Source organism: Budorcas taxicolor, chromosome 2 (genome assembly GCF_023091745.1).
Source record: "Budorcas taxicolor isolate Tak-1 chromosome 2, Takin1.1, whole genome shotgun sequence".
Classification (NCBI taxonomy): Eukaryota; Metazoa; Chordata; class Mammalia; order Artiodactyla; family Bovidae; genus Budorcas; species Budorcas taxicolor.
In genome coordinates, this window is record NC_068911.1 from 117614369 (window position 1) to 117640007 (window position 25639).

General features: G+C 46.2%; 1 protein-coding gene and 1 non-coding gene across 4 annotated transcripts in view; one reads left to right on the forward strand and one right to left on the reverse strand.

The window, feature by feature from the left end:
- The window catches only part of CLASP1 (cytoplasmic linker associated protein 1), a 274154-nt gene that overhangs the window by 169694 nt on the left and 78821 nt on the right, over positions 1-25639 (reverse strand). For all 3 annotated transcript variants that reach the window (XM_052658970.1, XM_052658975.1, XM_052658963.1), the window contains exons 3-6: positions 9781-9859; positions 8263-8366; positions 7387-7478; positions 5545-5620 (exon numbers count right to left, since the gene is read on the reverse strand). In XM_052658970.1, coding sequence (XP_052514930.1) covers positions 5545-5620; positions 7387-7478; positions 8263-8366; positions 9781-9859 — 351 coding nt within the window. The remainder of the gene's footprint in view (positions 1-5544; positions 5621-7386; positions 7479-8262; positions 8367-9780; positions 9860-25639) is intronic.
- LOC128044077 (U4atac minor spliceosomal RNA) lies at positions 10397-10522 on the forward strand. The gene has a single exon (XR_008199055.1). It is a non-coding gene; the product is annotated as a U4atac minor spliceosomal RNA (small nuclear RNA).

The following is a 25639-nucleotide window of genomic DNA, read 5'->3' on the forward strand; positions in this document are numbered from 1 at the left end:
TAAATCAAAAAAGAAACATTCGGACAGAGAAAACACACTAGTGGTTGCCAGCAAGGAGAGGGAAGGGGGCAGGGGCAATACAGGGGTGAAAAGGGGGTTATTACGGGACTACTCCGAGAAGGCAATGGCAACCCACTCCAGTACTCTTGCCTGGAAAATCCCATGGATGGAGGAGCCTGGTGGGCTGCAGTCCATGTGGTGGCTAACAGTAGGACACGACTGAGCAACTTCCCTTTCACTTTTCACTTTCATGCACTGGAGAAGGAAATGGCAAACCCACTCCAGTGTTCTTGCCTGGAGAATCCCAGGGATAGGGGAGCCTCGTGGGCTGCCATCTATGGGGTTGCAGAGAGCCGGACACGACTGAAGCGACTTAGCAGCAGCAGCAGCATGGGACTACTATATGAAATTGTGTGTGTAATTTCAGAAAACTGTAAAGCACTACAGAATTCAAAGAATCACTCATTCATTCAATCAATCAATCAACAAAATTACTAGCCTCAGAGTCAAAGTAGCCCTCAGGACCTACTTGGCCATTTAGAGACTATGTAACTTTAGACAAAATATTTTAACTCTTTTAATCTCAATTTCCTCCTTCATAACTGGAAGGTTGCTTTGAGGTTAAAAAAATAATGGATTCAATTCAACAAATATCTGACTGCCTATTAGGTACCAAACTAGGGTGCCACATGGCCCAGGCAGGTAACACGATGGGCAGAACAGGGTGGGAGGATGAGGACCCAGGACCCCGGGAGGGGACCCCGAGGGCAGAGGACAGGGGAATGCGGCCTCAGGCAGGCAGCTGCCAGCATGCCACCAGCTCATGGCCATGGGGGCACACATACTGGGGTGCTGCAAGTACAGCTCTGCCTCATCCTCACTCTTTGCAGAAAAATCAGAAATACACATCTCCCAAATGTAAAACTGTCCAAACTCCAAAAGTAAAAATCACCCTGCAGACATGTGTATAGACACACACACATCTGTAGGCTGAAATTCAAGTTCAGGCCAGCTGTTTGTGCCCTGTGGTCCTGATTATGAAGCACTCAACACAATGGCTGGTGGAGCTGGTATTATCTACATCTTTCAGACTAACAACCTTAGCCTTTAAATAACTAGTCTTCAGGCTCAGAAAGCTACGGGGTCAGTTGAACGACACTCAATTCAAGAATCACAGAAGAGACTGTGTGTGGCACTACAGAGTATTGTAACCCAGCTGAGAAGACAAGTGTCCCTGAAGCAAGTCAATTGAGGCTAAAGGGATAAAGCAGTGTTCACCTCTACATGCAACGATGTAGGTCCCAATCTGGCTTGTGGCCACCCGCAGGCGCACCTTGCAAAGGAACCCCAACAGCTCGGACCACTCAGGTAGCAAAAGACAAGGGCCCCAGGACGTGCCTGTCACTTCACCTCATTACACACACCCAGATGTGAGTGGCAGGAAACAGGCTCCCTACACAGCCTGAAACTCAAGGGGAAACCTCACCCTCAGGGAAAGGGAGGGCCCCAGAAACTCCTGCAAGGCCAAAGTCACCCCATCCTTCATAGCAGATCAAACTCCTCAGGAAAACAGACAGCAGACGGTGGGGGGGTGGGGGGGGGTGGCAAGGGCGGGCGGGGGGTGGTGGTGAGGGCATGCAGACACAATACCTCACTGCCTGAGGCCAGCTGGGCAGCTAATGAAGGTATATCAGAGGTTTCCAGGCAGAACTGGAGTTTCCCCTATCTGGCAGAAAGTGAAAGTGAAGTCGCTCAGTCGTGTCCGACTCTTTTTGACCCCATGGACTATAGCCTACCAGGGTCCTCTGTTCATGGGATTTTCCAGGCAAGAATACTAAAGTGGGTTGCCATTTCCTTCTCCAACCCGGTGAGGAACGCCCTGTTGAGCAAGTGTCTCAAGACTGCTGGCTGCCTTTGCCCTGTACTCCTAGGCAACAGACATAGGCCCTGTTCTGCAACCCACACCCCAAAGGGGGAAACCCTGACTTCAGCTAGGAAGGAAACATTTAGCTGTTTACATCATGAGTGTAAAGCCACCCCATGCTTCTGTCCCTCCCCCGAGATACAACTCTCAACCATGAGATGCGACAGGAAACCTGAGGAAAGCTTCTGGAAAACGTCTCTCCACTTGGGGAAAGAAACGCAGGGAACACTATACCACAGGAGACCCGGGGGGGAAAGCGCACGTGGACTGGGCATTTAATGGCACGAGGGAACGAGCCATTCTAAAGGGGCAGGAAGCAACGGTGGTGTTGAGATTAGGTGGGGAGGAGTCAAGAACTAAACCACCTGATGGCTAAGATTTCCTTCAAAATCATCCATTCAATACATTCTGCTTCCAAATGATGGGGTGGGGGAGCAAAAGCGATGAAAGTAAACTGGCCTTGAGTGGTCCGCTGCTGAGGCTGCGTGATGGGGGGTGCAGCACAACCCTCTCTTCACTTTATCTAAACGTGAACCTTTCAATATAAAAAAGCTGAAAACACGATAGGGACAGAGGAACACCACATTTTCATCTGCCAGGAGGGCCGGATGCACACACAGCTGGACTACACCCGTGCCAGGCCTGTGAGCAGAGCTGCAGAGAAGAAAGCCCAGGGGGTGGGCAGCCCAGCAGAAAACCAGGCACGCACAGGCCCGGGGACATCACACAACTGCTACACGCCCTGCGGCCTCCCTCCTTCAGGCCCCCTTCACAGGGGACAATACATTGTCCCCGCTGCTCTCGTGATTGAATTACTTTCAGCAGCCAAAAGCATCCTAAGCCACACAGAGCCTGTGTGTGGGGACCACTGAGGAGCTGGGTCACTGTACAGTGAGACCACAATCAAAGGGCTCACATTCTCTGGGGCAGGAGTGTCCACAGGGTTCACCTTAAAGGTAAATCCCACTGACGTGAGGAGCCACATGCAGGACCATGCAGAGCCCTCCACCCACACCCCCCCCCCACCCACACACACACACACCCACTCCCACACCACCACCACCACCAAGCACAGCCCTCCACCCACCCACACCCACACCCACCCACACCCACACACATACCACCACCAGCACCAAAGGACTGAGCGCTGGATGGAAGCTGACCATAATGCTGGGCACCCAGTGCAGTGACAGCACCAGGAAGACACAACTGTTCTCAAAAGCCTGAGACGTCCACAACTAAGAGGGAAAAGCCATGCAAACAGCTCTGGAGAATCCACTCAGTCCTAAGGCAGCCCTGGGGTGATAAAGAGAAGACAGAGTAATCCGGACCTTGATGGTTCAGAGACTAGCAGGAAAGACGGACAAGAAAACGCGAGTAAAGTCAGGAGCACAAGCACATGGACAGACACCCCCAGGAGGAGGGGCGCCTGAGGGGGCTGGCGTCAGGGGAGCAGGTAGCATCCCCAGGGGTGGTGATAAAGCCCTCGGGCCTGTGTGTCTGCACACACTCACTCATGCACAGAGAAACCCTCCTCAGGTAGATGTGAACACTCAGGCTCCTCGGATGCTCAGTGTGGGAAACTCTGGCTACAGATGCTGTCTACTCCAGATGGCCGATGACTGCCCGCTGAACCTGGCCTCACTGACCCCTATTCTGCCTCCCGGGCCCAGCGTGAATACTCACATCACCTCTCAGGCCAGAGTAAGCACCTGTGCTGCACTTAGTCACTTAGTTGTGTCTGATTCTTTGTGACAACACGGACTACAGCCTGCCAGGCTCCTCTGTCCACGGGGCTTCTCCAGGCAAGAATACTGGAGTGGACTGCCATGCCCTCCTCCAGGGGATCTTCCCAACCCATGGACTGAACCCAGGTCTTCCACATTGTGGCAGATTCTTTACCATCTGCTGCTGCTGCTGCCAAGTCACTTCAGTCATATCCGACTCTATGCGACCCCATAGACGGCAGCCCACCAGGCTCCTCTGTCCCTGGGATTCTCCAGGCAAGAATACTGAATGGGTTGCCATTTCTGTCTCCAATGCATGCATGCATGCTAAGTTGCTTCAGTGGTGTCCGACTCTGTGCGACCCTATGGACAGCGGTCCACCAGGCTCCTCTGTCCACAGGATTCTCTAGGCAAGAATACTGGAGTGGGCTGCCATTTCCTTCCCCCTTTACCATCTGAGCCACCAGGTGAGCACGCGAGTGAGGAACAAAGCGCCTCAGCGAGCCTGGCTGGCATGCCTGCTCTAAGAAAGACAGGACACCATGCAGCAAGCAGTCACAGCCTCAGAGTATGACCTGCATAAATTATTCTTCCCACAGAAAACAAATTGGAGACAAGACATCAAGGGGGCACAAAGGCAAAACAGTTCATGTGGTAAGTTAGAATCTTTTTAAAAAGTTGATTCTGTTATTTTTAAATTGATGTTGCACAATAAAGCATGATTCGAAAAATAAAAATATCTGAAAATCACATTTCCAATGTCAAGTGTTCTCAATAAAGGTTGGGTAGAGGATGAATAGAAAGAAGAAAGTAGGTGCAGGCAAGAGAGACCAGCATAGCCCAGCATCGAGCAGGAATGGGCAGCACAGCAGAGCCCCAAAAAGGAGGCAGGAATGCAACTGGGATGAAGGGCAGAGACATGGAGGAGGAGAGGGCAGAAAGTGTTCAGACCTCGGGCCCTCGGAGCTGAGCTGGGGGAAGTGAGAGGAATGCAGACTTGTCCATGGAGTGCAATTCAGTTGCTGCCAGTCAAGGCTGAATCTGAGACGCTGTTCCCAGCGTACAGTCAACCCCTGGACAAGGCAGGGGTCAGGGCGCCAACCCTCCACACACGCGTGGTTCAGCCTCCTTGGATCCAGATTACCAGGGTCCATGGAGTATAGCAGTGTATCCTATGAACCTCCGCCTGAAGGGGGACCTGTGTGCTCTGAACCCATGTTGTTCAAGGGCCAAAGTGTACACTTCTGTAAGGCACTGTCCCATGTTAAGCCCCTTTATCTAGGCGGCTGTGTGAGCTAAGGTGACAGCCAGGGCCCCTGATGACACTAGGAGAGACCTAGAGAGGAATGGGGCTTCTGAGCTGGGCTCACTGCTCACCAATGCCACCCCCACCTGCCCTGACGCTAGGGAAGTGATGCTCTGTTGTTTTTCAGTTTTTGCTTTAATTTACAGAAAACATCAATGGGGCACCAGTGTGGCCACCACCCAAAGCGAAACGTGGCACCTTTCCATCACCTCCAAGAAGTGCCCCCAGGCCCTGTACAGCCCACCTCTCCCTCTCTGGGAGGGGGTCACTGCTCCCTCCCCCATGCCCACCTCTCTGGCTACACAGATGGTGACCACAGTGTCCTTCTCTTGGAGGCTGGTCTGGATGATGTCACTTTACAGGCTAATGGGGGACCCATCCCGACCTGGAGAGAAGAGCAGAGTGGCTCCCAGGTCTACCCAAGACACCAGATATTGGGCACTACTGGGCACTACTGGGCACTAACCCAACAATTGCAAACAATACCTAGAGCTCTAAGAGATGAATAAAGTCCCACCCACACATCATCAAAATGCACCTTCACTCTGTGAAACCAACGATTTTCCTTTCTTGCTAAATACACTCACCTGGCTGTTGGGATCTCCTAGTAGGTTGCATATATGTGGCACAATCTTGCTTAGTGTTAACGTATGAGCTCCAGAGCTGAAAACAAAAGGAATGCTTTACTGGTGGTGAAACAGAAGACAGAAGGCCACCTCCCCTACCCCCACCACTATCTCTCACCAAGGCTCACTCCTTATCCTGCCTTACGTGCTTCCAAAATAAACACACACCCAAAAGCCCTCTGCACACAGTCCAAGACTGCGAGTGCATCTCACAAGTCTCCCTCTGCATTTGGCATCCCTCCAAGTCGAAGCCCAGGCCTGGCTCAGCAGGGGTTCCACCGTGCTGGCATCACTATTTGTCCCATGATGGTTCCTACTCTGCCTGACTCACTGTGTTACCAGGCAGGTCCCTGGACCCCTCCGCTAACCCTCACCCTCTCCCTGCAGCGTGTGCAGTTCTCCGCTACAACAGATGTTCAGGTAACAACCGCCTGATGAAAACGCTGCAATGAACCCCTGAGAGGACACTGCCCTGTTGGAGAATAACTAAGCTACTCGCAACTGTTCACCACCATAAGCGCAGTCACAGACATGCTCTCTCAATACAATTCTCTTTGACTACCCTCGGATTACTCCCTTAGGATAAATAAGCGAAACAACTGTTATCAATGGCTAGAAACATTATTTAAAAGCTTCAGACATATGCCATAATTAATGACCCTGAAAAATCTAGCACATTAAGGGGAAAAAAATCTACCAAGTAATGTAAACATTACACTATCCATTTTGTTTTTTAAAAAATAATAAAACTCTAAAGTCTGGAACAAAATGCTACGTGTTAACAGTGATTATCTGAAGGGAGCAGAATTATAGACAATGATCACTTTCTTCTTCATGCAGATTTTCTGTGACATATACAGTAATACTCTCATAATCAGGAAAGGTGACCTGTAATTTTTAATTTTAAAACATCAACAGCCATTAAGGAAGCAAAACCACAATGACATAGACTACTTGCATATCAAAATGGTTAAAATTAAAGACAGTGATAACATTCAACGCTAGTTTCTAAAGAGACTAAATCATTCACCCACTGATAGTGGGAATGTATAACAGTACAGATAACTATAGAAAATAGCTAAGAGTTTCTCTTAAAAACTAAAAACAAACTTGATAAATGACCCAGCAATTGTACTCTCGGACACTGACCCAAAATAAATGATAACTTCTGTTCAGGCAGAAACTGGTACATGTATCTGTAACAGTTTTATTTATAATAACCCAAAACTGGAAGTATTCAACAGGTGAATGGTTAAATATATTATGATACATCTATATCAGGGAATTCTACTTGGCAATAAAAAGCAATGAAATGTTTGGCCACAGCACATATGCAATCTCAAGGGAATTATGCTGTGAGGAAAACAAACAAAGTTGATCTCAAAGGGTCACATTCTGTGTGATTTCATTCATATAACATTCTTAATAAAATCTCAGAGCTGGAGAACAGGTGACTGGCTGGCAGAGGTTGGGGACTGGCTAGAACAGCAATGTGAGAGTGCCTGGGGTGAGGCACAGGTCTGCCCGTGAACGTGGCAGCGAGTTATCTGGAGGTGCACTTGTGACAGAGTTGGGCACACACAGAACACACGTGTGTCACTGGAGGAACCTGAACAAGCTCATATCAATACTGACTTCCTGGTCTGGACCCTGCACTACAGACTTGCAAGACAGCGGGTGGGTGCGAGGCACCTCCCAGGACACTTCTCTACATCTTCCTATAAATATATGATGATTTCAAAGTTAAAAGTTACAAATACAAAAGCTTGGCCAAGGAAGCCCTCAGGCCCCACCCAGACTTACCTGTTGAGGGTGGCCACGAGACAGAGACACGTGCCTTCCCGGGTGCGAAAGTTCTTGTGCTTGAAGCCGCCAAGCATCCGGTCCCACACGTACTACAGACGGCAGAGGTAAGGTGGGGAGAAAAGAGGAGGAGGCTGCTGCAGCCCATCCAAGCCAGGGACCCCCAGGGCAGGGACCTCACAACAGGTGCCATATCCCTCCCCGCCTCCGCTAGCCCTCTGGGGAGCTTTTTGGAAAATGGTAACATAGGTTTCTATACCAAGCTAAAACCTTTCAAAACACATTCCTTTATGTAATTGCATTTAATTTTCCGGACAACCCTGAAAAAGAGGTGGGACTGTCCTCAGTTACTGGGTGAGGAAAATGAAGCAGAAGAGGCTGGGTGACTTACCAAAGGTCACCTACTCACACTGCTCTCTTGGCCTGAAGAGCTGTGCCCACCCCATCCTCTAACCTGCTCTGCTTCCCAGACTAGTCTAGGTTTTACCTTCCCTGGGAAAGTTTCTCCTAAACCCGTCTCACCCTGCCCCACCCCCCAACAATGGTCAGCTGGACAGGTAAGACAGAGCTGTATCCCTGGCTGTCGGTCCCAGCAGCCCAGCTCACCAGCAGGCATGGGCCAGGGCTGCAGCCAGGCTGCTGATGGCCCTGACATCACAGCTGCATCTTTTCAGAGACACAAAGAGTCAATTACTTAAATGAGCTTGAGTCTAAGAAATTAAACCAAGCACTCCATACCCATGTTAAGTTCACTAATTTATTCAAAGGTACACCCTCTGTAAATATCCTATGGGGGAAAAGTGGGGCCAGATGAAATACCATAAATATTTTTTCTCTGAAACCCATGCACACTTTGCAGGAACACCCCAGTCTCACCTGGGGATTAGCAGCCTGATCCATGATCTTCAGCAGCAGGGCCTGGTCTTGCTCCCTCACAGAGTCTTTAGCATCTCCCAGTCTGTCTATTAAACTCGGCAGCACTGGAAATTAAAATGCAACTTGATCAAATGAAAACCTACTCTGGTGGCCCGAAGTCACCAACTGTGGGTATTTCAATTAACAAGATATCTCAAAATCCTGACCTAAATGATGCACATCGCTCTATGATGCACATCAAGCACCAACCCCTATAAATCTCCTCCTGCTCAAATTCATGGGAGCTACTATGAGAATTTGCAAAAATCTTTGCATGGGCACACTATTTGTCTTCTTCCTCATGCCACCTTCCTCTGGGAAGTTCCCAATGTGTTTTTAAGCTGCTACAATGTTATTAAAATGGATGTCGATGGAAGACCTAGGCAGGAAAGAGTCAACACAAAAGGAAATCCAGATAAGAGAGAGAGGCCCCAGTGCATCTGCTCGGGGGTGGAAGAACAGACACTTAAGGCTCAGTCTGCTTTTCATTTTACATAACATCTCTGCATGCTCATCAGACAGAATGCAGCTCTCTGCCTCCCCTTCCTCCCCACAGCTTGGGTGGGCTATCGCTGCTGTTCTAAGGGCACTTGGATGTCAGAGGTCAACTCACTTTGCTTCTTCTAAAAGTCTATTAGAAATTTCTTTTACAGAAAATAATCCTGAACAGTTCATCTAATTTGGTATTATGTAATCAAATTAATGAAAGAAAGAGGGATTTTTATTTGCAGATACACAGTTTATGGCAGAGTGGAAAGAGCTCATGGCTTTATCTAAACATGCACATTGACCAGAAAGTTAACAGAAATGCACAAATATATGTGTACCTGTTGTAAGAGAAATGCTAAAAGGAAAGGGTTAGGGCTTGTTTTGTTATTATGAATGCCCAGAGGTTGGGAATAAAATCGTCTCTTAACCTTTGAAACCTGATGTTATTTTTATTTAATTATTCTGACACTATTTTCCCTTCAAAATAAAAGTGATCATTTACCACACTTGAAATGACACTGACAACCAAAGTGAAAACGGTCATAGTAACAATAAACTGTTTAAAAATACAGCTGCGTCGGATCTGTAAGACTCTGAAAGAGAAAAGGCAATGCCTCTCCAAGACAAGGGTCAGAGGCACACAGGGTTTGGTTGGCACCACAGCATGATGGCTAATTGGCATAAAAAATAAAAGTAATAGCTAGTACTAGAACAGGAAGATAGAAAAAGACAGCAGAAAGGTATGGAAAGGGGGCCAGGGGGATGCCAGCAGGAGCGCGGAGGTGGCAGATCCAGGTGTGCCCACGAGGGGAGCAAGGGCAGCGGTGCAGCATCTACACATGCAGGAGGAGGTGGGGGCGAGCCGGGGAGAGGGGGGCTAGAAAGAAAAGGTGGGGGGCTGAACGAGGGCTGGCTATGGGGTGGGTACAGCCAAGTGCAGGGTTTGGGAAGACCCAGTGAAGGCCGAGATGGGAGGAGGAGAGAGCTCACCTGTACCGATCTGCGCCTTGAACCGATCCTGCAGCCGGGTGACCAGCGCGGACAGGATGTCCATGCCCAGGAGAACCACCTGCAACGATAAACAGCAGGCTCTCGTCAGCGGCCCATGCGGGGCTTGGCGCCCTCACCCGCCGGCTGCAGGCACGCCCCCGCATCTCTGGCTCAGACACAGCCTGGGAGCCCAAGCGAGCGCCGACCCGAGGGTGAACGTGGGTATCAGGAAGAGGGCCGCTATTGTCCGAAAGGGCGGTTTACAGAGCTAACACGAGAGAGTCTTCGGCGAGACGCTACTCAAACACAGACGCCGAGAACCGGCTCCGAGCGCCAGCCCAGGAGGGCGGGAGCTCCCAACCAAGGCCCCGCCCCGTAAGGGCGCGCGTATGCAAATCAGCTCGCGGCCGGCGCGTGGCCTTCTGGGTACCACTGAACGGCCTCTTTGCGACCTTCCGAGCCTCCGAAAACGAAGTTTTGGTGGCGAGCTTCGGAAGCCGTGATCAGCGGAGGTTCACCGGCTGCCGGGCGGCTGCGGCGGCACTGGTGAATTAGTCGCCACAAGCCTACTCAGTGTTGGCGCCTGCTACTCGCGCCTCACTCGAAGGCTGCGCCAACCATCCTTTTCTTGGGGTTGCGCTACTGTCCGATGAGCGTTTAGTGAGGACAGTACTGCTAACGCCTATGCAACACACCCGCACCGGCTAAAGCTCAGCTTTATCACGGTGCAATTTTTGGAAAAAAGAAAAATCTCTTTTTCCACGATTTGTTTGTTTTAATGACAGCTTCTTAAAGTATAAAGCCAATGCTATGCTGGTAAAAACCCCTAGGTGGCGCTTCAGGCTGAGAACAGAGTTCTGAGTTTTCACAACCCACACGCTTTCCCAAGAAAAACTACATTAAGCCCCTACCGTTCGTTTCTTTGTCTCCTTCTGGCGCCGGGATTGGGGAAAGGATAGCCTCCAGTACTCTTCACCTTGAGAATCCCGTGAACAAAAGGGCCTAGCAAACTACATACAGTCCGTGGAATTACAGAGTCGGACACCACCGAGCAAAAGTAACACCTGCGCCGGGCACCTGCTCGCACCTAATTGTGAAAGAACACAGGTACCCGTCTGTGACTTCCTGGTGCCTCTGACGGTAAAGCGTCTGCCTACCGTGCGGGAGACACTGGTTCGATCCCTGGGTCAGGAAGATCCTCTGGAGTGGCACCCCCCCTCCAGTACTCTTGCCCCGAAAATCCCGTGGACGGAGGAGCCTGGTAGGCTACAGAACATGGGGTCTCGAAGAGTCGGACACGACTGAGCGACTTCACTTTCACTTTCACTTGTGTTCTCTTTTACAATTACAAAGATAACGTGATTCTTAACGGCCCCCCCACTCGCCCTTGCCACCTCGCTCTATCATTAAAACGAGAGCTGTGTGTGTGTGTGTGTGTGTGTGTGTGTGTGTAGTCGCTCAGTAGGAAGCACTTTTGCATTGTGCAACTTTATTAAACATAGTTCAGAAATGATCTGGGGCACGATCTGGTGTTTATACAGAACCAACGAACAAAACTGCGGTAATTCTAATTATCCTGAAGATACGCCGGATAATGAATGATATACTGAGTCCTTGCATCTGCCTGCCCTTGCAAGGTTTTGCGACCAGAAAAAGTAAAAACAGCAGGCTTTTCTATTCAGCTTTAAAGTCACTGTTTCAAAACAAAGGAATCAAAATTTGCCCAATAATAACCACAATACATATACTGTCCTTGTAAGGGATTGGTGACTTGAAGATATTAAAAGGGCATAATTTTTTAAATTTTTGTATAAAGAGAGCATTGTTTTGTGACAGGTTTTTTTAAAAGCCTAAAACAGTAAAAAAAAAAAAAAAAAAAAACCACTTTAATGACTTCATTTATGAGCTACAGAAGATGAGGAATCACACATTCACTTCCTTCCAAAGCCCTAAAGAGTAGGGGGAGTAGCTAAAGAGTAGGGGGAGTAACGGTACAATGGGAAAAGCTTGACAAAGGGTATTGGTACCTCAGCCAGATCATCAAGGTCAACATCAACAGCCATAAATCAGGTTGGAGGTGTGTATGCTTGGTATGTGATAAACCAGGGCTTTAGGTCTGTGATCCTTAGCCTGAAGACCCACAAGCCCAGTCTAATAACAAACAATATCAGATTCCCATAGAGGGACAGCCTACAAAATATCTTACCAATACATCTCAAAACCATCAAAGTCAGCAAAAAGAAGGAAAGTCAAATATCCTTCTTCCTTGTCACTGCCAAGAGAAGCTAGGAGACAGTTAAATAGAGTGTGAGCTTCCTAGGTCATGCCTGCCAATGCAAGAGATGCGGGTTAGATCTCCGGGTTGAGAAGATTCCCTGGAGGAGGAAATGGCAACCCACTTCAGTCTTCTTGCCCGGTAAAATCCAGGAGATCGCAAAAGAGTTGTACGTGACTTAGCGACTAAAACTACAATCCTAGATGGAAGCCTAAAACAGATAAAGGACATTAGATAAAATTTTAAAAGACCCAAATAAACTATGGACTTCAGTTAATCACAACCTATCAATATTGCTTTATTAGTCTCAACAAATACACCATACTAGTGTTAGACAATGGTATATGATGGGGAGGCTCAATGTGGGACAGATACATTGGGGGCTCTACTACCTTTGCAATTTTTCTGTAAATCCAAAACTGTCCTAAAAATTTCAGTTTATTTTTCAAAAAAAGAGCAAACTCTCAATTATTAGGAACTGGGTTTTCCCTGATGAAATCCTAAGCATGTGTCTGGTGTACCACTGGTTGGAGGGGGGAGTGCTATTCATTACAGAAATATTAATAACGGGCTTCAGTTCTCACCACATCCCTTCAGAATTCCCACAAAACTGTGATGTAAGAGGGCTATGGTCTTTTCAAATATGATAGCCCATGTCAGTTTACCCACTTGTGGAACTGGGAAAACAAACTTTAAACTTTTCCAGGATGGAGGTTTACTGCCAGGTCCAACCAGAGCAGGCCTGACTAAATCCTAGGCAGCAACGTTCCCCCAAATCCCCACCCAAACAGACTGGGGGCGTCCAGAGACTGCTCCGGAAGACAAGGCTGATGGATGCAGCAAGCCCCAGGGACCTGGGATGGAGAGGGCAGAGCACAGTCCCAGGCACAAATCCCCCCCACACACACTTGTCTACTTCACCCTTAGTCACGGCCCCAGTGGGGGCAGGAAAGGAGAGGCAACCCACAAATATTTATCTTCACAGTTCAGGCCCTTCTCCTACATTCCTATTTCCCTGCTGAAGAAAGGGAGAAATGAATAAAGTCATTGCCCAGAAGACAACTCTAATTAGGAGCTGTGAAGCCTCTATGTGCCTCAGTTTTCTGACCTGTTAAATGGGGACACAGTAACAGCTACAGCGAAGGTCACTGTGTGTACATGAAGTGCTTGAAACAGTGCTTGGTGCATGCAAAGGGCCAGATGACCCACATGATAGCTGTTAGCCCCAAATCATGGTCACTGCCAGTGCAGGGGCCAAAGTACTGATTCAGATCTGTGGAAGCCACGCCTAGGATTCCTGGGGAGAGGCCCTGGGCTGGCAGGGGAGGTTTTCAGGAGGGGTTGCACTGCACAAGGCTAATAAGCTGTCAAGAACTGGCCTCACACCAAAGGAAGAGAAAACCTCCCAGCAGAGAGAAGAGTGAGGTGCAAAGGTAGGAAGAGTGGAACAGCTGGAGCCTGAGGACTTGGGAGGGGGCAGGGGAGGCAGCTCCAGCAGGGCCTCAGACGCGTCTTAGATACAGTGCAGGAGCAAAAGAAGAGCTGCAATGTACAGCAGGGAGTGCCAGGGCACTGTGCCCACCATGGGAAGATGGCCAGGCAGAGAGAGGGTCAGCTCACACCCCTCACTCTATCCATAGTTTCCACTAAACTAGCAATCCTGCATGACCCTATTCTATCTAATTTTAAGTTTATATTTGTGTCCCCAGCTAAACGTCCTTGAATATATGGAATACCATGCCTGGTATTTCCTTGAAACTTCCCTAATGCACAGCATGATACTGGATTCATGGTAAGTGGTAATAAACCCCTACTTCACTAACTAGTTTTTTACTAATTAGTTTGGAACAAATGTGTTCAAGGGCTAACATAGTTCCTTTATCCTATAACTTTTCAAAGGAGGTAATAATGGCTGACTAACTCAGGCCACCCCTCATGCTAAAAACAACTACAAATGCAGAATTTCACATAAACGTACATCCGCTTGGGAACACTGGCAAACTAAGAAGGCACAGAAAAACTACCAGGTCACAAAACGTAAGAGAACTAAAATCCAGAGAGAGAAGCCTGCAGTAAACGGCCTACCTTTGCTCCAGGGCCGTTTATACACTGGAAAGGGGCAACAAGACACTTGAGAATTACTTGTGATAACCACTTGGATCTAGAACATACATTCCAGAGACCTCAAACAACCCCCTACACTCTGGGTTGGAAATCCAAATGCTATACATTTGGAGAGTGAACTGGAAATAAAACAGCCTCCAGATGTACTGCAGACCAATTTTCAAGAAACTGGGTGACCTAGAAAAATACCAATCCCTGACAGCAGATAGAAATGATTTTATTAGATTGCTGGTGCCCTAAAACCCCTGGAAGATAAAAGCACAAATCATTTCTGGATGGAGAGAACATAATTCTAGTTTAGTCCTCAATTTACTTCTATAAAAAATTCTCAAACACAATGTCCAAAGCACAACCAAAGATAATCGGGCAGGCAGGACAACTATAAACGAAAACTTGCAGAAATGAAGATCCATGTGAGAATAATTAGGAGCAGAATAACTCTTACTATGTATAAGAAGACAAAATTCTTAAGATTAAAATTAAGGGGAGAGGTGATTACTTTCGAAAAGTGACACAAAGTTTTAAAAGAACCAAACAATGCAATGTCCAAAATTAAGTACTGGATGGATGGACTTAAAAACACACTAGATATAGATGAAGAGGGAATTAAACAGGAAAGTAAGTCTGCAGAAAAATTCCAGAATGAAGCCCAGAGAAACAAACGGATGGAAAATTCAAAACAGCAGGTAAGAGACTAAGCATAGAGAAAACAGAATTAACATAAGTTTCAATGGATTCAAAAGAACAGGTCAGCACGAGGAGACCAGAAGCAAGAGCTGACACCCATCTGGGTCACTAGTATCCCCCAAAATACGGAAGCAAGAAACAGAAAACAAGTGTTGGTGAGGATGTGGGGCAACTGGGACTCTGCGCATTCACGGTTGGTAGGAATGCACAGTTGGTACAGTCGCTGTGCGAAGTGGTATGGAAGCTCTCCCCAAAATTAAACACAGAACTACCAAGTGATCCAGCAATTCCACTTCTAGATATAAACCCCAAATAAATAAAAACAAGGATTCCAATAAATACTTGAACACTCACATTCTGAGCAGCATTATTCCCAACAGCTGAATGGTAGAAATAGCCAGATTTTAATCCAAGGGTCAAACTGAACATCATAATTGATGAAATACCGAAAGCTTTCACTTTGATATGGGGAACAGGACAAAAAAGTCCATTCTGCATCTTCTTTTCAATACTGTATCTAAGGTCCTCACTAAAGTTTTATGGCAAGGGAAAAAATGAAAGGTATAAAACTCACAGGGAAGCAAAATTGTCAAATTGTAAGTAGAAAATGAAGAAGATCTACAGGTATACTATAAGTGAGTTTAGCAAGACTGATTAATACAAAGTCAATATACCAAAAAGGAAAAAAAAAATCAACTACTTTTCTATACTAATAACTCATAAAGGAAATTTTTCAAGTTTTCATTTTTAACTGCATAAAAATTAACACCTAAGAATAAATCTAGCCAAAATAATTCTCTACTCCCAAAGCTACAGAATAATAAAAAAAAAATTAAAATGACTAAAATAAATGGAGGGAGAAATTACAGGTTGGAATACTCAATATTGCAAAATTTCCATTTTTCCCAAATTGATCTACATACAAAATTTCACTCAAAATCCCAACTGTAATTTATCTTTAGGAAGTTCACAAGCTGATTCCAAAATCTATGTGGAAATGCAAAGGGCAGGACATAAGATGGTAAAACTCACTCCCACGGAAAATCAAGATCTACTACAGAAAAGAAGACAGACACAGACTTGGGCATAGATGGGCCCTTTCTTTATGACTAAGTAGGCATTACACTGGGCTGAGAACCCGGGGTCAACTGAACATCCATCTGCAATAAAAAAGCGACTGACTTCTATCTCAACCCACACATAAAAATGAACTCCTGGTTACAGATTTAAGTGTGGAAAACATCACAATAAAGCTTTCAAAAAGTGACATCAGAAAACAGCTTCATGATCCCCAGATGGGGAAATATCAGGACACAATAGACAATAGACCATTAAAAGAGAAACCTATGCACAGGACATTAAAATCAGGGACCATGGTGCACCGAAATATCCTAAGAAAGTAAAAGGCAAGCCATGACGTATTGGAAAACAATATTAGTAAGACAAATAAACAACAACAACAGGCTTGATTCTGGGATACATAGAGATCATCTACAAGCCCAATCAACAGACAACCCGGTAGAAAAATGGGCAAAATATTTGGACAGGCCCTTCACAAAAGGTATCGCTGTTCATAAACATATGAAAAGTTGTTCAACCTCAATTACGTGTCAGAGAAACACAAGTTACTGGACTGGCCAAAAAGTTCATTTTGGTTTTTCTGTAAGATCTTATGCAAAATCACAAATGAACTTTTTGGCAACCAAATAAAATATAATGAGACTACTACATACTCCCTGCATGGCTAAAATTAAAGACCCACAGACCAAGTGTGGACAAGAACGTGTTACCACGGAACCTCTCACACGTGCTGGGAGGAATATAACCTGCTACAACCAACACTTCAGAAAACATCTTGGCATGCTGCTGCTGCTGCTAAGTCGCTTCAGTCGTGTCCAACTGTGTGACCCCAGAGACGGCAGCCCACCAGGCTCCTCCGCCCATGGGATTCTCCAGGCAAGAGTACTGGAGTGCGGTGCCATTGCTTTCTCCAACATCTTGGCGCAGAGCTCCCAAATGCGAAGGTACATATGCAGCTACCCCACTGCTAGGCATCAGCTCAGTTCAGTCACTCAGGCGTGTCTGACCCTTTGTGACCCCATCGATTGCAGCACACCAGGCTTCCCTGCCCATCAGCAACTCCCGGAGTTTACTCAAACTCATGTCCATTCAGTCAGTGATGCCATTCAAACATTTCATCCTCTGTCGTCCCCTTCTCCCCCTTCTGCCAGGCATATGCCCAACAGAAATGCACGCACAGGTACAACAGGTGAAATGCACAAAAATGCTCAGAGCAGCCCCATCCATAACAGCCAAAAACTAGAAATCCAGGGGCCCATCTACTGTAGAATGTGAAAGTTGTGGTTTTCATACTAGGAAGAACAATAAACAATCAAAATAAATGGATCAAAGCTACCCTCAACAATATAGATATATCCAACAGTGAGTGAAAAGGCCAGATGCCAAATATATACAAACAAACTCTAATTTTAAGGTGCATATTTAGATGATAAAACTAAAAAGAAATGCAAGAAAGTGATGCCACAAATGTTAGGAGAGTGGTAACTTTGGGGAGTACTGGCAATACTCTTAATTCTTGTCCTGAGGAGCAATCAAACAGCTGTTAGCTTCAGGACAACTCATTAAACTGTGCCTTTGTACACTGTGCACTTTCTATATACAGTTCCAATTATTTTTAAGGTTTTTAAAACTAGAAAAGTGGGAGTGACCTGGACCACTCGACCTACATGTAAGTCTGTGACAAGGGACCTCTTGTCCAAATACCTTACTTACTTACAAACTATAAGTCAAAGCCCCAAAATGCAATCTACCACAGTTCTCTCTCCACAATGACATCCGCTTAATGATAGAGAAAGAAATACTTTCATTTTTTTCCTAAAAAAAAAAAAGTCCATAAGAGACAAGGAAGAACACGTCACTTCCTGAGTCATGGAAGGCTGGATCAGCTGGAGTAACAGAATTATATTGCACTCATATTGTACTTTATGGTTTTTAAGGTACTTTTGGATGAATCTGAATAATCTCAAAATAACCTGAGGTGTGGAACATATTACCCTTATTTTGAAAATAAGGAAAATTTTATAAGAGGTAAAGAGACTTACCTAAGGTAATAAAGTCCACAGTAATTGAGCTGAAAACGAAAAGCCCCCTGACTTGATCAACGTCAATCTCACTACAGCATAATCACAATATCACAGAACCCCATTTTTTAGTCTTCTTTGTCTTTCTCTAGCTAGCTGAAGACCTTAAGCAGGTCACATCTCTCCTCTGCCAATGCCAGAGATAGAGCTGGTCTCAGACCCAAACATGTCTGATGCTCTGATAATGCCCTAAACAGGAAAAAGTCCAAGGGCATTGTGAACACAGACCTGGGTGTGAATCCCTACTGTACCACATCTACTGTCCAACAGAGATGCTCAATCTCCAGACCTCACATGCTTCATTCATGAAGTCCGAATGATCATATGTTTACCTCAAAGAGTGCACAGGAGGGTTAAAGGTTTTAGCAACATGCCTGACATGCTGTAGGCACTCAGTAAGTGCCTGTCCCCTTCTTTATGAGAGCAGCACTTTTTTCTGTTAATTTCTGGCTGCGAGAGCTGGGTCTTTGCAGGGCCTATTCTCTAGTTGCAGTGGCTTCTCCTGCTGTGCCGTGCATGCTCTAGGGTGCAAGGGCTTCAACAAGTGTGGCCCGTGGGCTCAGTGGTTGTGACTCAGGGCTTTAGAGTGCAGGGCAGGCTCAGTAGCTGTGGTCCACAGGCTTAGTCACTCCATGGTGTGCGGGATCTTTCCAGACCGGGGATCGAACCTGTCTTTCCTAAATTGGCAGGTGGATTTTTAACCACTGGACCACCAGGGAAGTCTCGAGAGCAACACTTTCAAAAAAACAAAAACAACAAAACACAGCCCTCTGAGGAAAGACAGGAACAGTGCCGGGGCGGGGGGGCGGGGGGGGGTGTAACCCCAAAGAAGAAAGTGAGGCGCCTGAATGAACACACATTTCAACACGTTACCTCCTTAGGACATCTCATCACCCAACTGTCAACATTCCTCTTCTTTTTCTTTTAGCCACACCATGAGGCATGCAGGATATTAAGTTTGACCAGGGATCAAACCCAAGGCCCCTACAGTGGAAGCATAGAGTCTTAACCACTGGACCACCAGGGAAGCCCCCAAGTACCAATATTCTGATGACTATCCCTCAAGACATCTTGCACGCACACATATGCACGTGTGTGTACTATGAATTTTATATAAATGGGTTCATATGCCATGGAATTAGCCCCAAATCAACACATAGTGATCTATAGCCCCACCTTCAGTGGCTGGATGATATCCTGTTGTATACAGGCATCAGGATCACTGGACCAATCCGCCAAGCCGCTACCAACAGTCATTATTTTAATCAACACTTCGATGAATACACACTTCAACACGTTACCTCCTTAGGATGAGTTCTCCGAAAGAACACACACTGTACATTTGATGCCCACTTTTTTTTTTGCCATGCCAGGATCTTAGTTCCTCAACCAGGGATACAACCTGCGCCCCCTGCAGTGGAAGCAAGGAGATCTAATCACTGGACCATCAAGGAAGCCCCCAGCATTATTTTTACCTTAATGTGCTAGGTGCCCTAAGGGGCTCCAGGATGCTCACTCTATGCATTTTTTGTTGGTGGTGGTGTTATTTTAAGACTCTACACTGCAACCTTATTAAATAAGGAGGAAATTAACAGAACTCTTACAATGTGATCATTTTCAATTCCAAGAATAAGAGCACAACACATATACCCAAGAATAGAGTGATAAAAGTCAATGACCCCGTGTATTCATGTGACACTGGAGAATTACTCATCCAAACTTGCTGTCCTTCAAAGCACCACCCAGGGAGTCCTGGGACACCCATGCCAACCAGATGCCACTGAGCAGCCTACAATTTAAATCCCTCTTCTGGAATGGCCTCCAGAGACAGTGTTTGAGCACAAAATATAAATAATTGATATTAGATTAATGGGACTAATGAAGTGATAGGCTTTTTGCTGTTGTTGCCCACATACTGGGGTCTTACCATTAGGCAGAAACTTCAGGGACTTCCCTAGTGGTGGAGTGGCTAAGACTCCATGCTGCCAATGGCAGCTTCAATTCCTGGTCAAGGAACTAGACCCACGTGCTGCAACTAAGACCTGGTGCAGCCAAACAAATAAATAGTTTAAAAGAAAGAAAGAAATTTCAGATCATCCAAAAGCACTTCATTTTACACAAGAGCATTAACAGGCCCAGTGAGGCCAGGGGACCAGGGATGAACACAGTTTGAGGCAGTCAGTAACCTTTGTTTAAAAATCTGGACCAGCCGAATAAAACCTTCAGCAGTGAAAGGAATTTTCTGTCAAGATCTATACTGTCCAAATCAGTAGCCACCAACTATAGGAGGCTACTGAGCAAGTGCCGTGTGAATGGGAAAAAGAATTTTAAATTTGGGGATCAAGACCATCCCCAAGAAAAAGAAATGCTAAAAGGCAAAATGGTTGCTTGAGGAGGCCTTACAAATAGCTGAGAAAAGAAGAAAAGCTAAAGGCAAAGGAGATAATACCCATTTGAATGCAGAGTTCCAAAGCATAGCAAGGAGAGATAAGAAAGCCTTCCTCAGCGATCAATGCAAAGAAATAGAGGAAACAATAGACTGGGAAAGACTAGAGATCTCTTCAAGAAAATTAGAGACACCAAGGGAAATTTCATGCAAAGATGGGATCAATAAAGGACAGAAATGGTATGGACCTAACTGAAGCAGAAGATATTAAGAAGAGGTGGCAAGAATACACACAAAAACTACACAAAAAAGATCTTCATGACCCAGATAACCACCATGGTGTGATCACTCATCTAGAGCCAGACATCCTGAAATGTGAAGTCAAGTGGGCCTTAGAAAGCATCACTATGAACAAAGCTAGTGGCGGTGATGGAATGCCAGTTCAGCTATTTCAAATCCTGAAAGATGATGCTGTGAAAGTGCTGCACTCAATATGCCAGCAAATTTGGAAAACTCAGCAGTGGCCACAGGACTGGAAAAGGTCAGTTTTCATTCCAATCCCAAAGAAGGGCAATGCCAAAGAATGCTCAAACTACCGCACAATTGCACTCATCTCACACGGTAGTAAAATAATGCTCAAAATTCTCCAAGCCAGGCTTCAGCAATACGTGAACCATGAACTTTCAGATGTTCAAGCTGGATTTACAAAAGATAGAGGAACCAGAGATCAAATTGCCAACATCCATTAAATTCCAGAAAAACATCTATTTCTGCCTTATTGATTACACCAAAGCCTTTGACTGTGTGGATCACAACAAACTGTGGAAAATTCATCAAGAGATGGGAATACCAGACCACCTGACTTGCCTCCTCAGAAATCTGTATGCAGGTCAAGAAGCAACAGGCAGAAACAGACATGGGACAACAGACTGGTTCCAAATCAGGAAAGGAGTACGTCAAGGCTGTATATTGTCACCCTGCTTATTTAACTTATATACAGAGTACATCATGAGAAATGCCAGGCTGGATGAAGCACAAGTTGGAATCAAGATTGCCAGAAGAAATATCAATAATCTCAGATATGCAGATGACATCACCCTTATGGCAGAAATGAAGAGAAACTGAAGAGCCTCTTGATGAAAGTGAAAGTGGAGAGTGAAAAAGCTGGCTTAAAGCTCAACATTCAGAAAATGAAGATCATGGCATCCAGTTCTATCACTTCATGGCAAATAGATGGGGAAACAGTGGAAACAGCGAAAGACTTTATCTTCTTGGGCTGCAAAATCACTGCAGATGGTGACTGCAGCCATGAAATTAAAAGACGCTTGCTCCGTGGAAGAAAAGCTATGACCAACCAAAACAGCATATTAAAAAGCAGAGACATTTCTTTGCTGACAAAGGTCCATCTAATCAGAGCTGTGGTTTTTCCAGTAGTCATGTAAGGATGTGAGAGCTGGACTATAATGAAAGCTGTTGCTGCTGCTGCTGCTGCTAAGTTGCTTCAGTCGTGTCCGACTCTGTGCGACCCCATAGATGGCAGCCCACCAGGCTCCCCCATCCCTGGGATTCTCCAGGCAAGAACACTGGAGTGGGCTGCCATTTCCTTTTCCAATGCATGAAAATGAAAAGTGAAAGTGAAGTCACTGTCATGTTGGACTCTTCGCAACCCCATGGACTATAGCCCACCAGGCTCCTCCGTCCATGGGAATTTCCAGGCAAGAGTACTGGAGTGGGTTGCCATTGCCTTCTCCTAATGAAAGCTGAGTGCCTAAGAATTGATGCTTTTGAACTGTGGTGTTGGAGAAGATTCTTGAGAGTCCCTTGGACTGCAAGGAGATCCAACCAGTCCACCCTAAAGGAAATCAGTCCTGAATAGTCATTGGAAGGACTGATCCTGAAGCTGAAACTCCAATACTTGGTCACCTGATGCAAAGAACTGACTCACAAGAAAAGACCCTGATGCTGGGAAAGATTGAAAGTAGGAGGAGAAGGAGATGACAAGAGGATAAGATGGCTGGATGGCATCACGGACTCAATGGACATCAGTTTGAGTAAGCTCTGGGAGTTGGTGATGGACAAGGAAGCCTGGCGTGCTGAAGTCCATGGGGTCGCAAAGAGTCAGACACAACTGAGCGACTGGACTGAATTGTCTGAATGAATTTAAACAACTGGGAAATCCCCTCCCAAAAAAAAACCATTTCATGGGTCTAATCTGGCCAAAGACCCCTAAATCTGCAACCTCCCTCATCTATACCCACCCCATAAACATGAAATCAGGCACCAAAACATTCATGGTTGCCCAAGGGAATAAACACAGATCCAAGTGTTCCACATGGGCTTTTACAATTCTCCCAAAATGCCCCTACGCCGACCTCCACATCCATCTCTTCCAGCCACCCCCAGCCAGCCAGGCCTATGGCTCTCCCAGTTGCCCAGACTCTCCTAGAAGCCTCCCTGCTCCCCTCCTCCAAGCCGAGGTCCTAATTCTTCTGAGAGGCCCACCCAGCTAGCCTGGTCCAGGAGTTCACCTGGCCTCTGCTCCTTCACCTGCAGTCCACATCTCTCTCCAATAAGACCACTCACTCCTGAAAGCAGGGTGGTCCTCACACAGTCTCTCTCAGCCCTACCACTTCCTCAGAGATAACATGAGTCGGGGAGGCAGGGTAATAGGGGAGATTAACTATTTCCTTGCACATATTGTCTTCACTATCTTACTTAATCCTTACAGTTACCTGTGCCAAGCACTGCTGCTGCTGCTAAGTCACTTCAGTCGTGTCCAACTCTGTGTGACCCCATAGACGGCAGCCCACCAGGCTCCCCTGTCACTGGGATCCTCCAGGCAAGAACACTGGAGTGGGTTGCCATTTCCTTCTCCACTACACCTATAAATATCCTTACTTCGCAGATAAGGAAACAGGCAATGGAAAGGTCACTTGGCTATTATCTGGCTCAAATAATATTCATTAATCCATCAGTCTTACAAAAGGGCAAAGGAAGAACATAACGTTTATAAAGATGCTCCCAAAACCAAAATCATTCTCGTGTGTACTCACTCCAGAGAACCATCTGTCTGCCTATGGCTGCACTTCTGGAAAAAAGTAGGTATTATTCTTAATAGCCAAAAGGTGGTAATAATCCAAATATCCATCAGCTGATGAATAAACAAACAAAATCTGGTAATCCATACAGTTAAATACCATTCCCATTCAACAATAAAGAGGAACAACGTAATGATAGATGCTATGTTATACGTGAACCTTGAAAAGAGGATGCTAAAAAAAAGAAATCAGACAGAAAGACTACATATTGTAAGATTTCATTTATATGAAAGGCTCAGAAAAGCTAAATCCCCAGAGACAGAAAATAGATAAATGGTTGCCTACAGCCGGGGGTGACGATGAGGACTGACTATAAGTGGATACAAGGGACCTTTTAGAGTGATGGAGAAAAGTTCTAATGCTGGACTGTGGTGATGGGTGTACAACTCTGTAAACTTACTAAAAAATAACTGAGTTGTATACTTAGTAGATAAATGTTATGTAAATTATATTTTAGTAAAGCTGAAAAAAAAAAATCAGTTACTAGATTTAAAAGAACTCTACTCAGATCTTTCTGGATCATGGAAGAAATCTTTCATTTCTTCTTCCATGAAGAAGAAATCATCTTCCATGACGGGATCACCAAAGAATTCCTTACATTTGCCAAAGGTGGGGGTGGTTCAGGCAGTAATGCAAGTGATGGGGAGTGGCGGGTGAAGCTTCACTCACTCGCGCCCTGCCGTGGGGCCTGGTTCCTAACAGGCTGCAGGGTGGTACCGGTCAGCAGCCTGGGGTCTGGGGACCCTGATGAAAACAGCATGAACTGTGCACTCCAATCAACACCACAGACAGAAAAAGCACTGCCACCTGACCCGGTGTGCATCCTCCCATCCTGGCTCCTCTCCTTTACTCTCACCACACAACCAGAATGTCCATCTAAACGCTAACCAAGTCCTTCGCGGAGAACCCGCCTATGCCTCCCAGTGCTGCACAGGAACTCGTCTTTCCGACAGCCACTCCCTCCCTTCACCAGCCTCCTGGCTGCTCCTCCATTGCCCCAGATGGGGCCCCTCTCTGCATCAGATGCTCTCTCTACCTGAAATGCTATTCCCCAAGGCTGCCACCCACTCACATCTCTGCCCCAAAGCAGTGTTCTCAGCCAGGCCCACTCTGACCACCCTACAGAACGTTGTGGGCACATACACATGCCCCTGGCCCGCGCAGGCAGTATTTTTCTACAAAGTAGCTCTTTCCATTTCCCAGTAGTCTATAAAATTCACTCAGTTAACTTGCTTATGGGTTCTTTCTCCCAAGTGAAACATGAGCTTCATGAAGAAGAGAATTTGTATCCAATTATTGAATGCTATAGCCCAGAACCTTATTTGTTGAATAACGGAGTGAATCCCATCAATCTGCTTTATTTCTCAATTGGAAAACTCACTTAGTGCAGTGCCAGGGCCTGCCTAGCACCCACTGTGAAGCCCAGTCATCCAAAAGGTGAAAGCGGCCTCGACCACGAGAAGCTTTCAGTTCAGTTCAGTTGCTCAGTCGTGTCCAACTCTTTGTGACCCCATGAACTGCAGCACGTCAGGCCTCCCTGTCCATCACCAACTCCCGGAGTTCACTCAAACTCACGTCCATCGAGTCGGTGATGCCATCCAGTCATCTCATCCTCTGTCATCCCCTAGCTTCCCCAAATAGGAAAAGGAGTACGTCAAGGCTGTATATTGTCACCCTGCTTATTTAACTTCCATGCAGAGTACATCATGAGAAACGCTGGGCTGGAAGAAGCACAAGCTGGAATCAAGATTGCCGGCAGAAATATCAATAACCTCAGATATGCAGATGACACCACCCTTATGGCAGAAAGTGAAGCGGAACTAAAAAGCCTCTTGATGGAAGTGAAAGAGGAGAGTGAAAAAGTTGACTTAAAGCTCAACATTCAGGAAACAAAGATGATGGCATCTGGTCCCATCACTTCATGGGCTATAGAAGGGAAACTGGAAACAGTGTCAGACTTTATTTTTCTCCAAAATCAGTGCAGATGGTGATTGCAGCCATGAAATTAAAAGACGCTTACTCCTTGGAAGGAAAGTTATGACCAACCTAGACAGAATATTAAAAAGCAGAGACATTACTCTGCCAACAAAGGTCCATCTAGTCAAGGCTATGGTTTTTACAGTGGTCA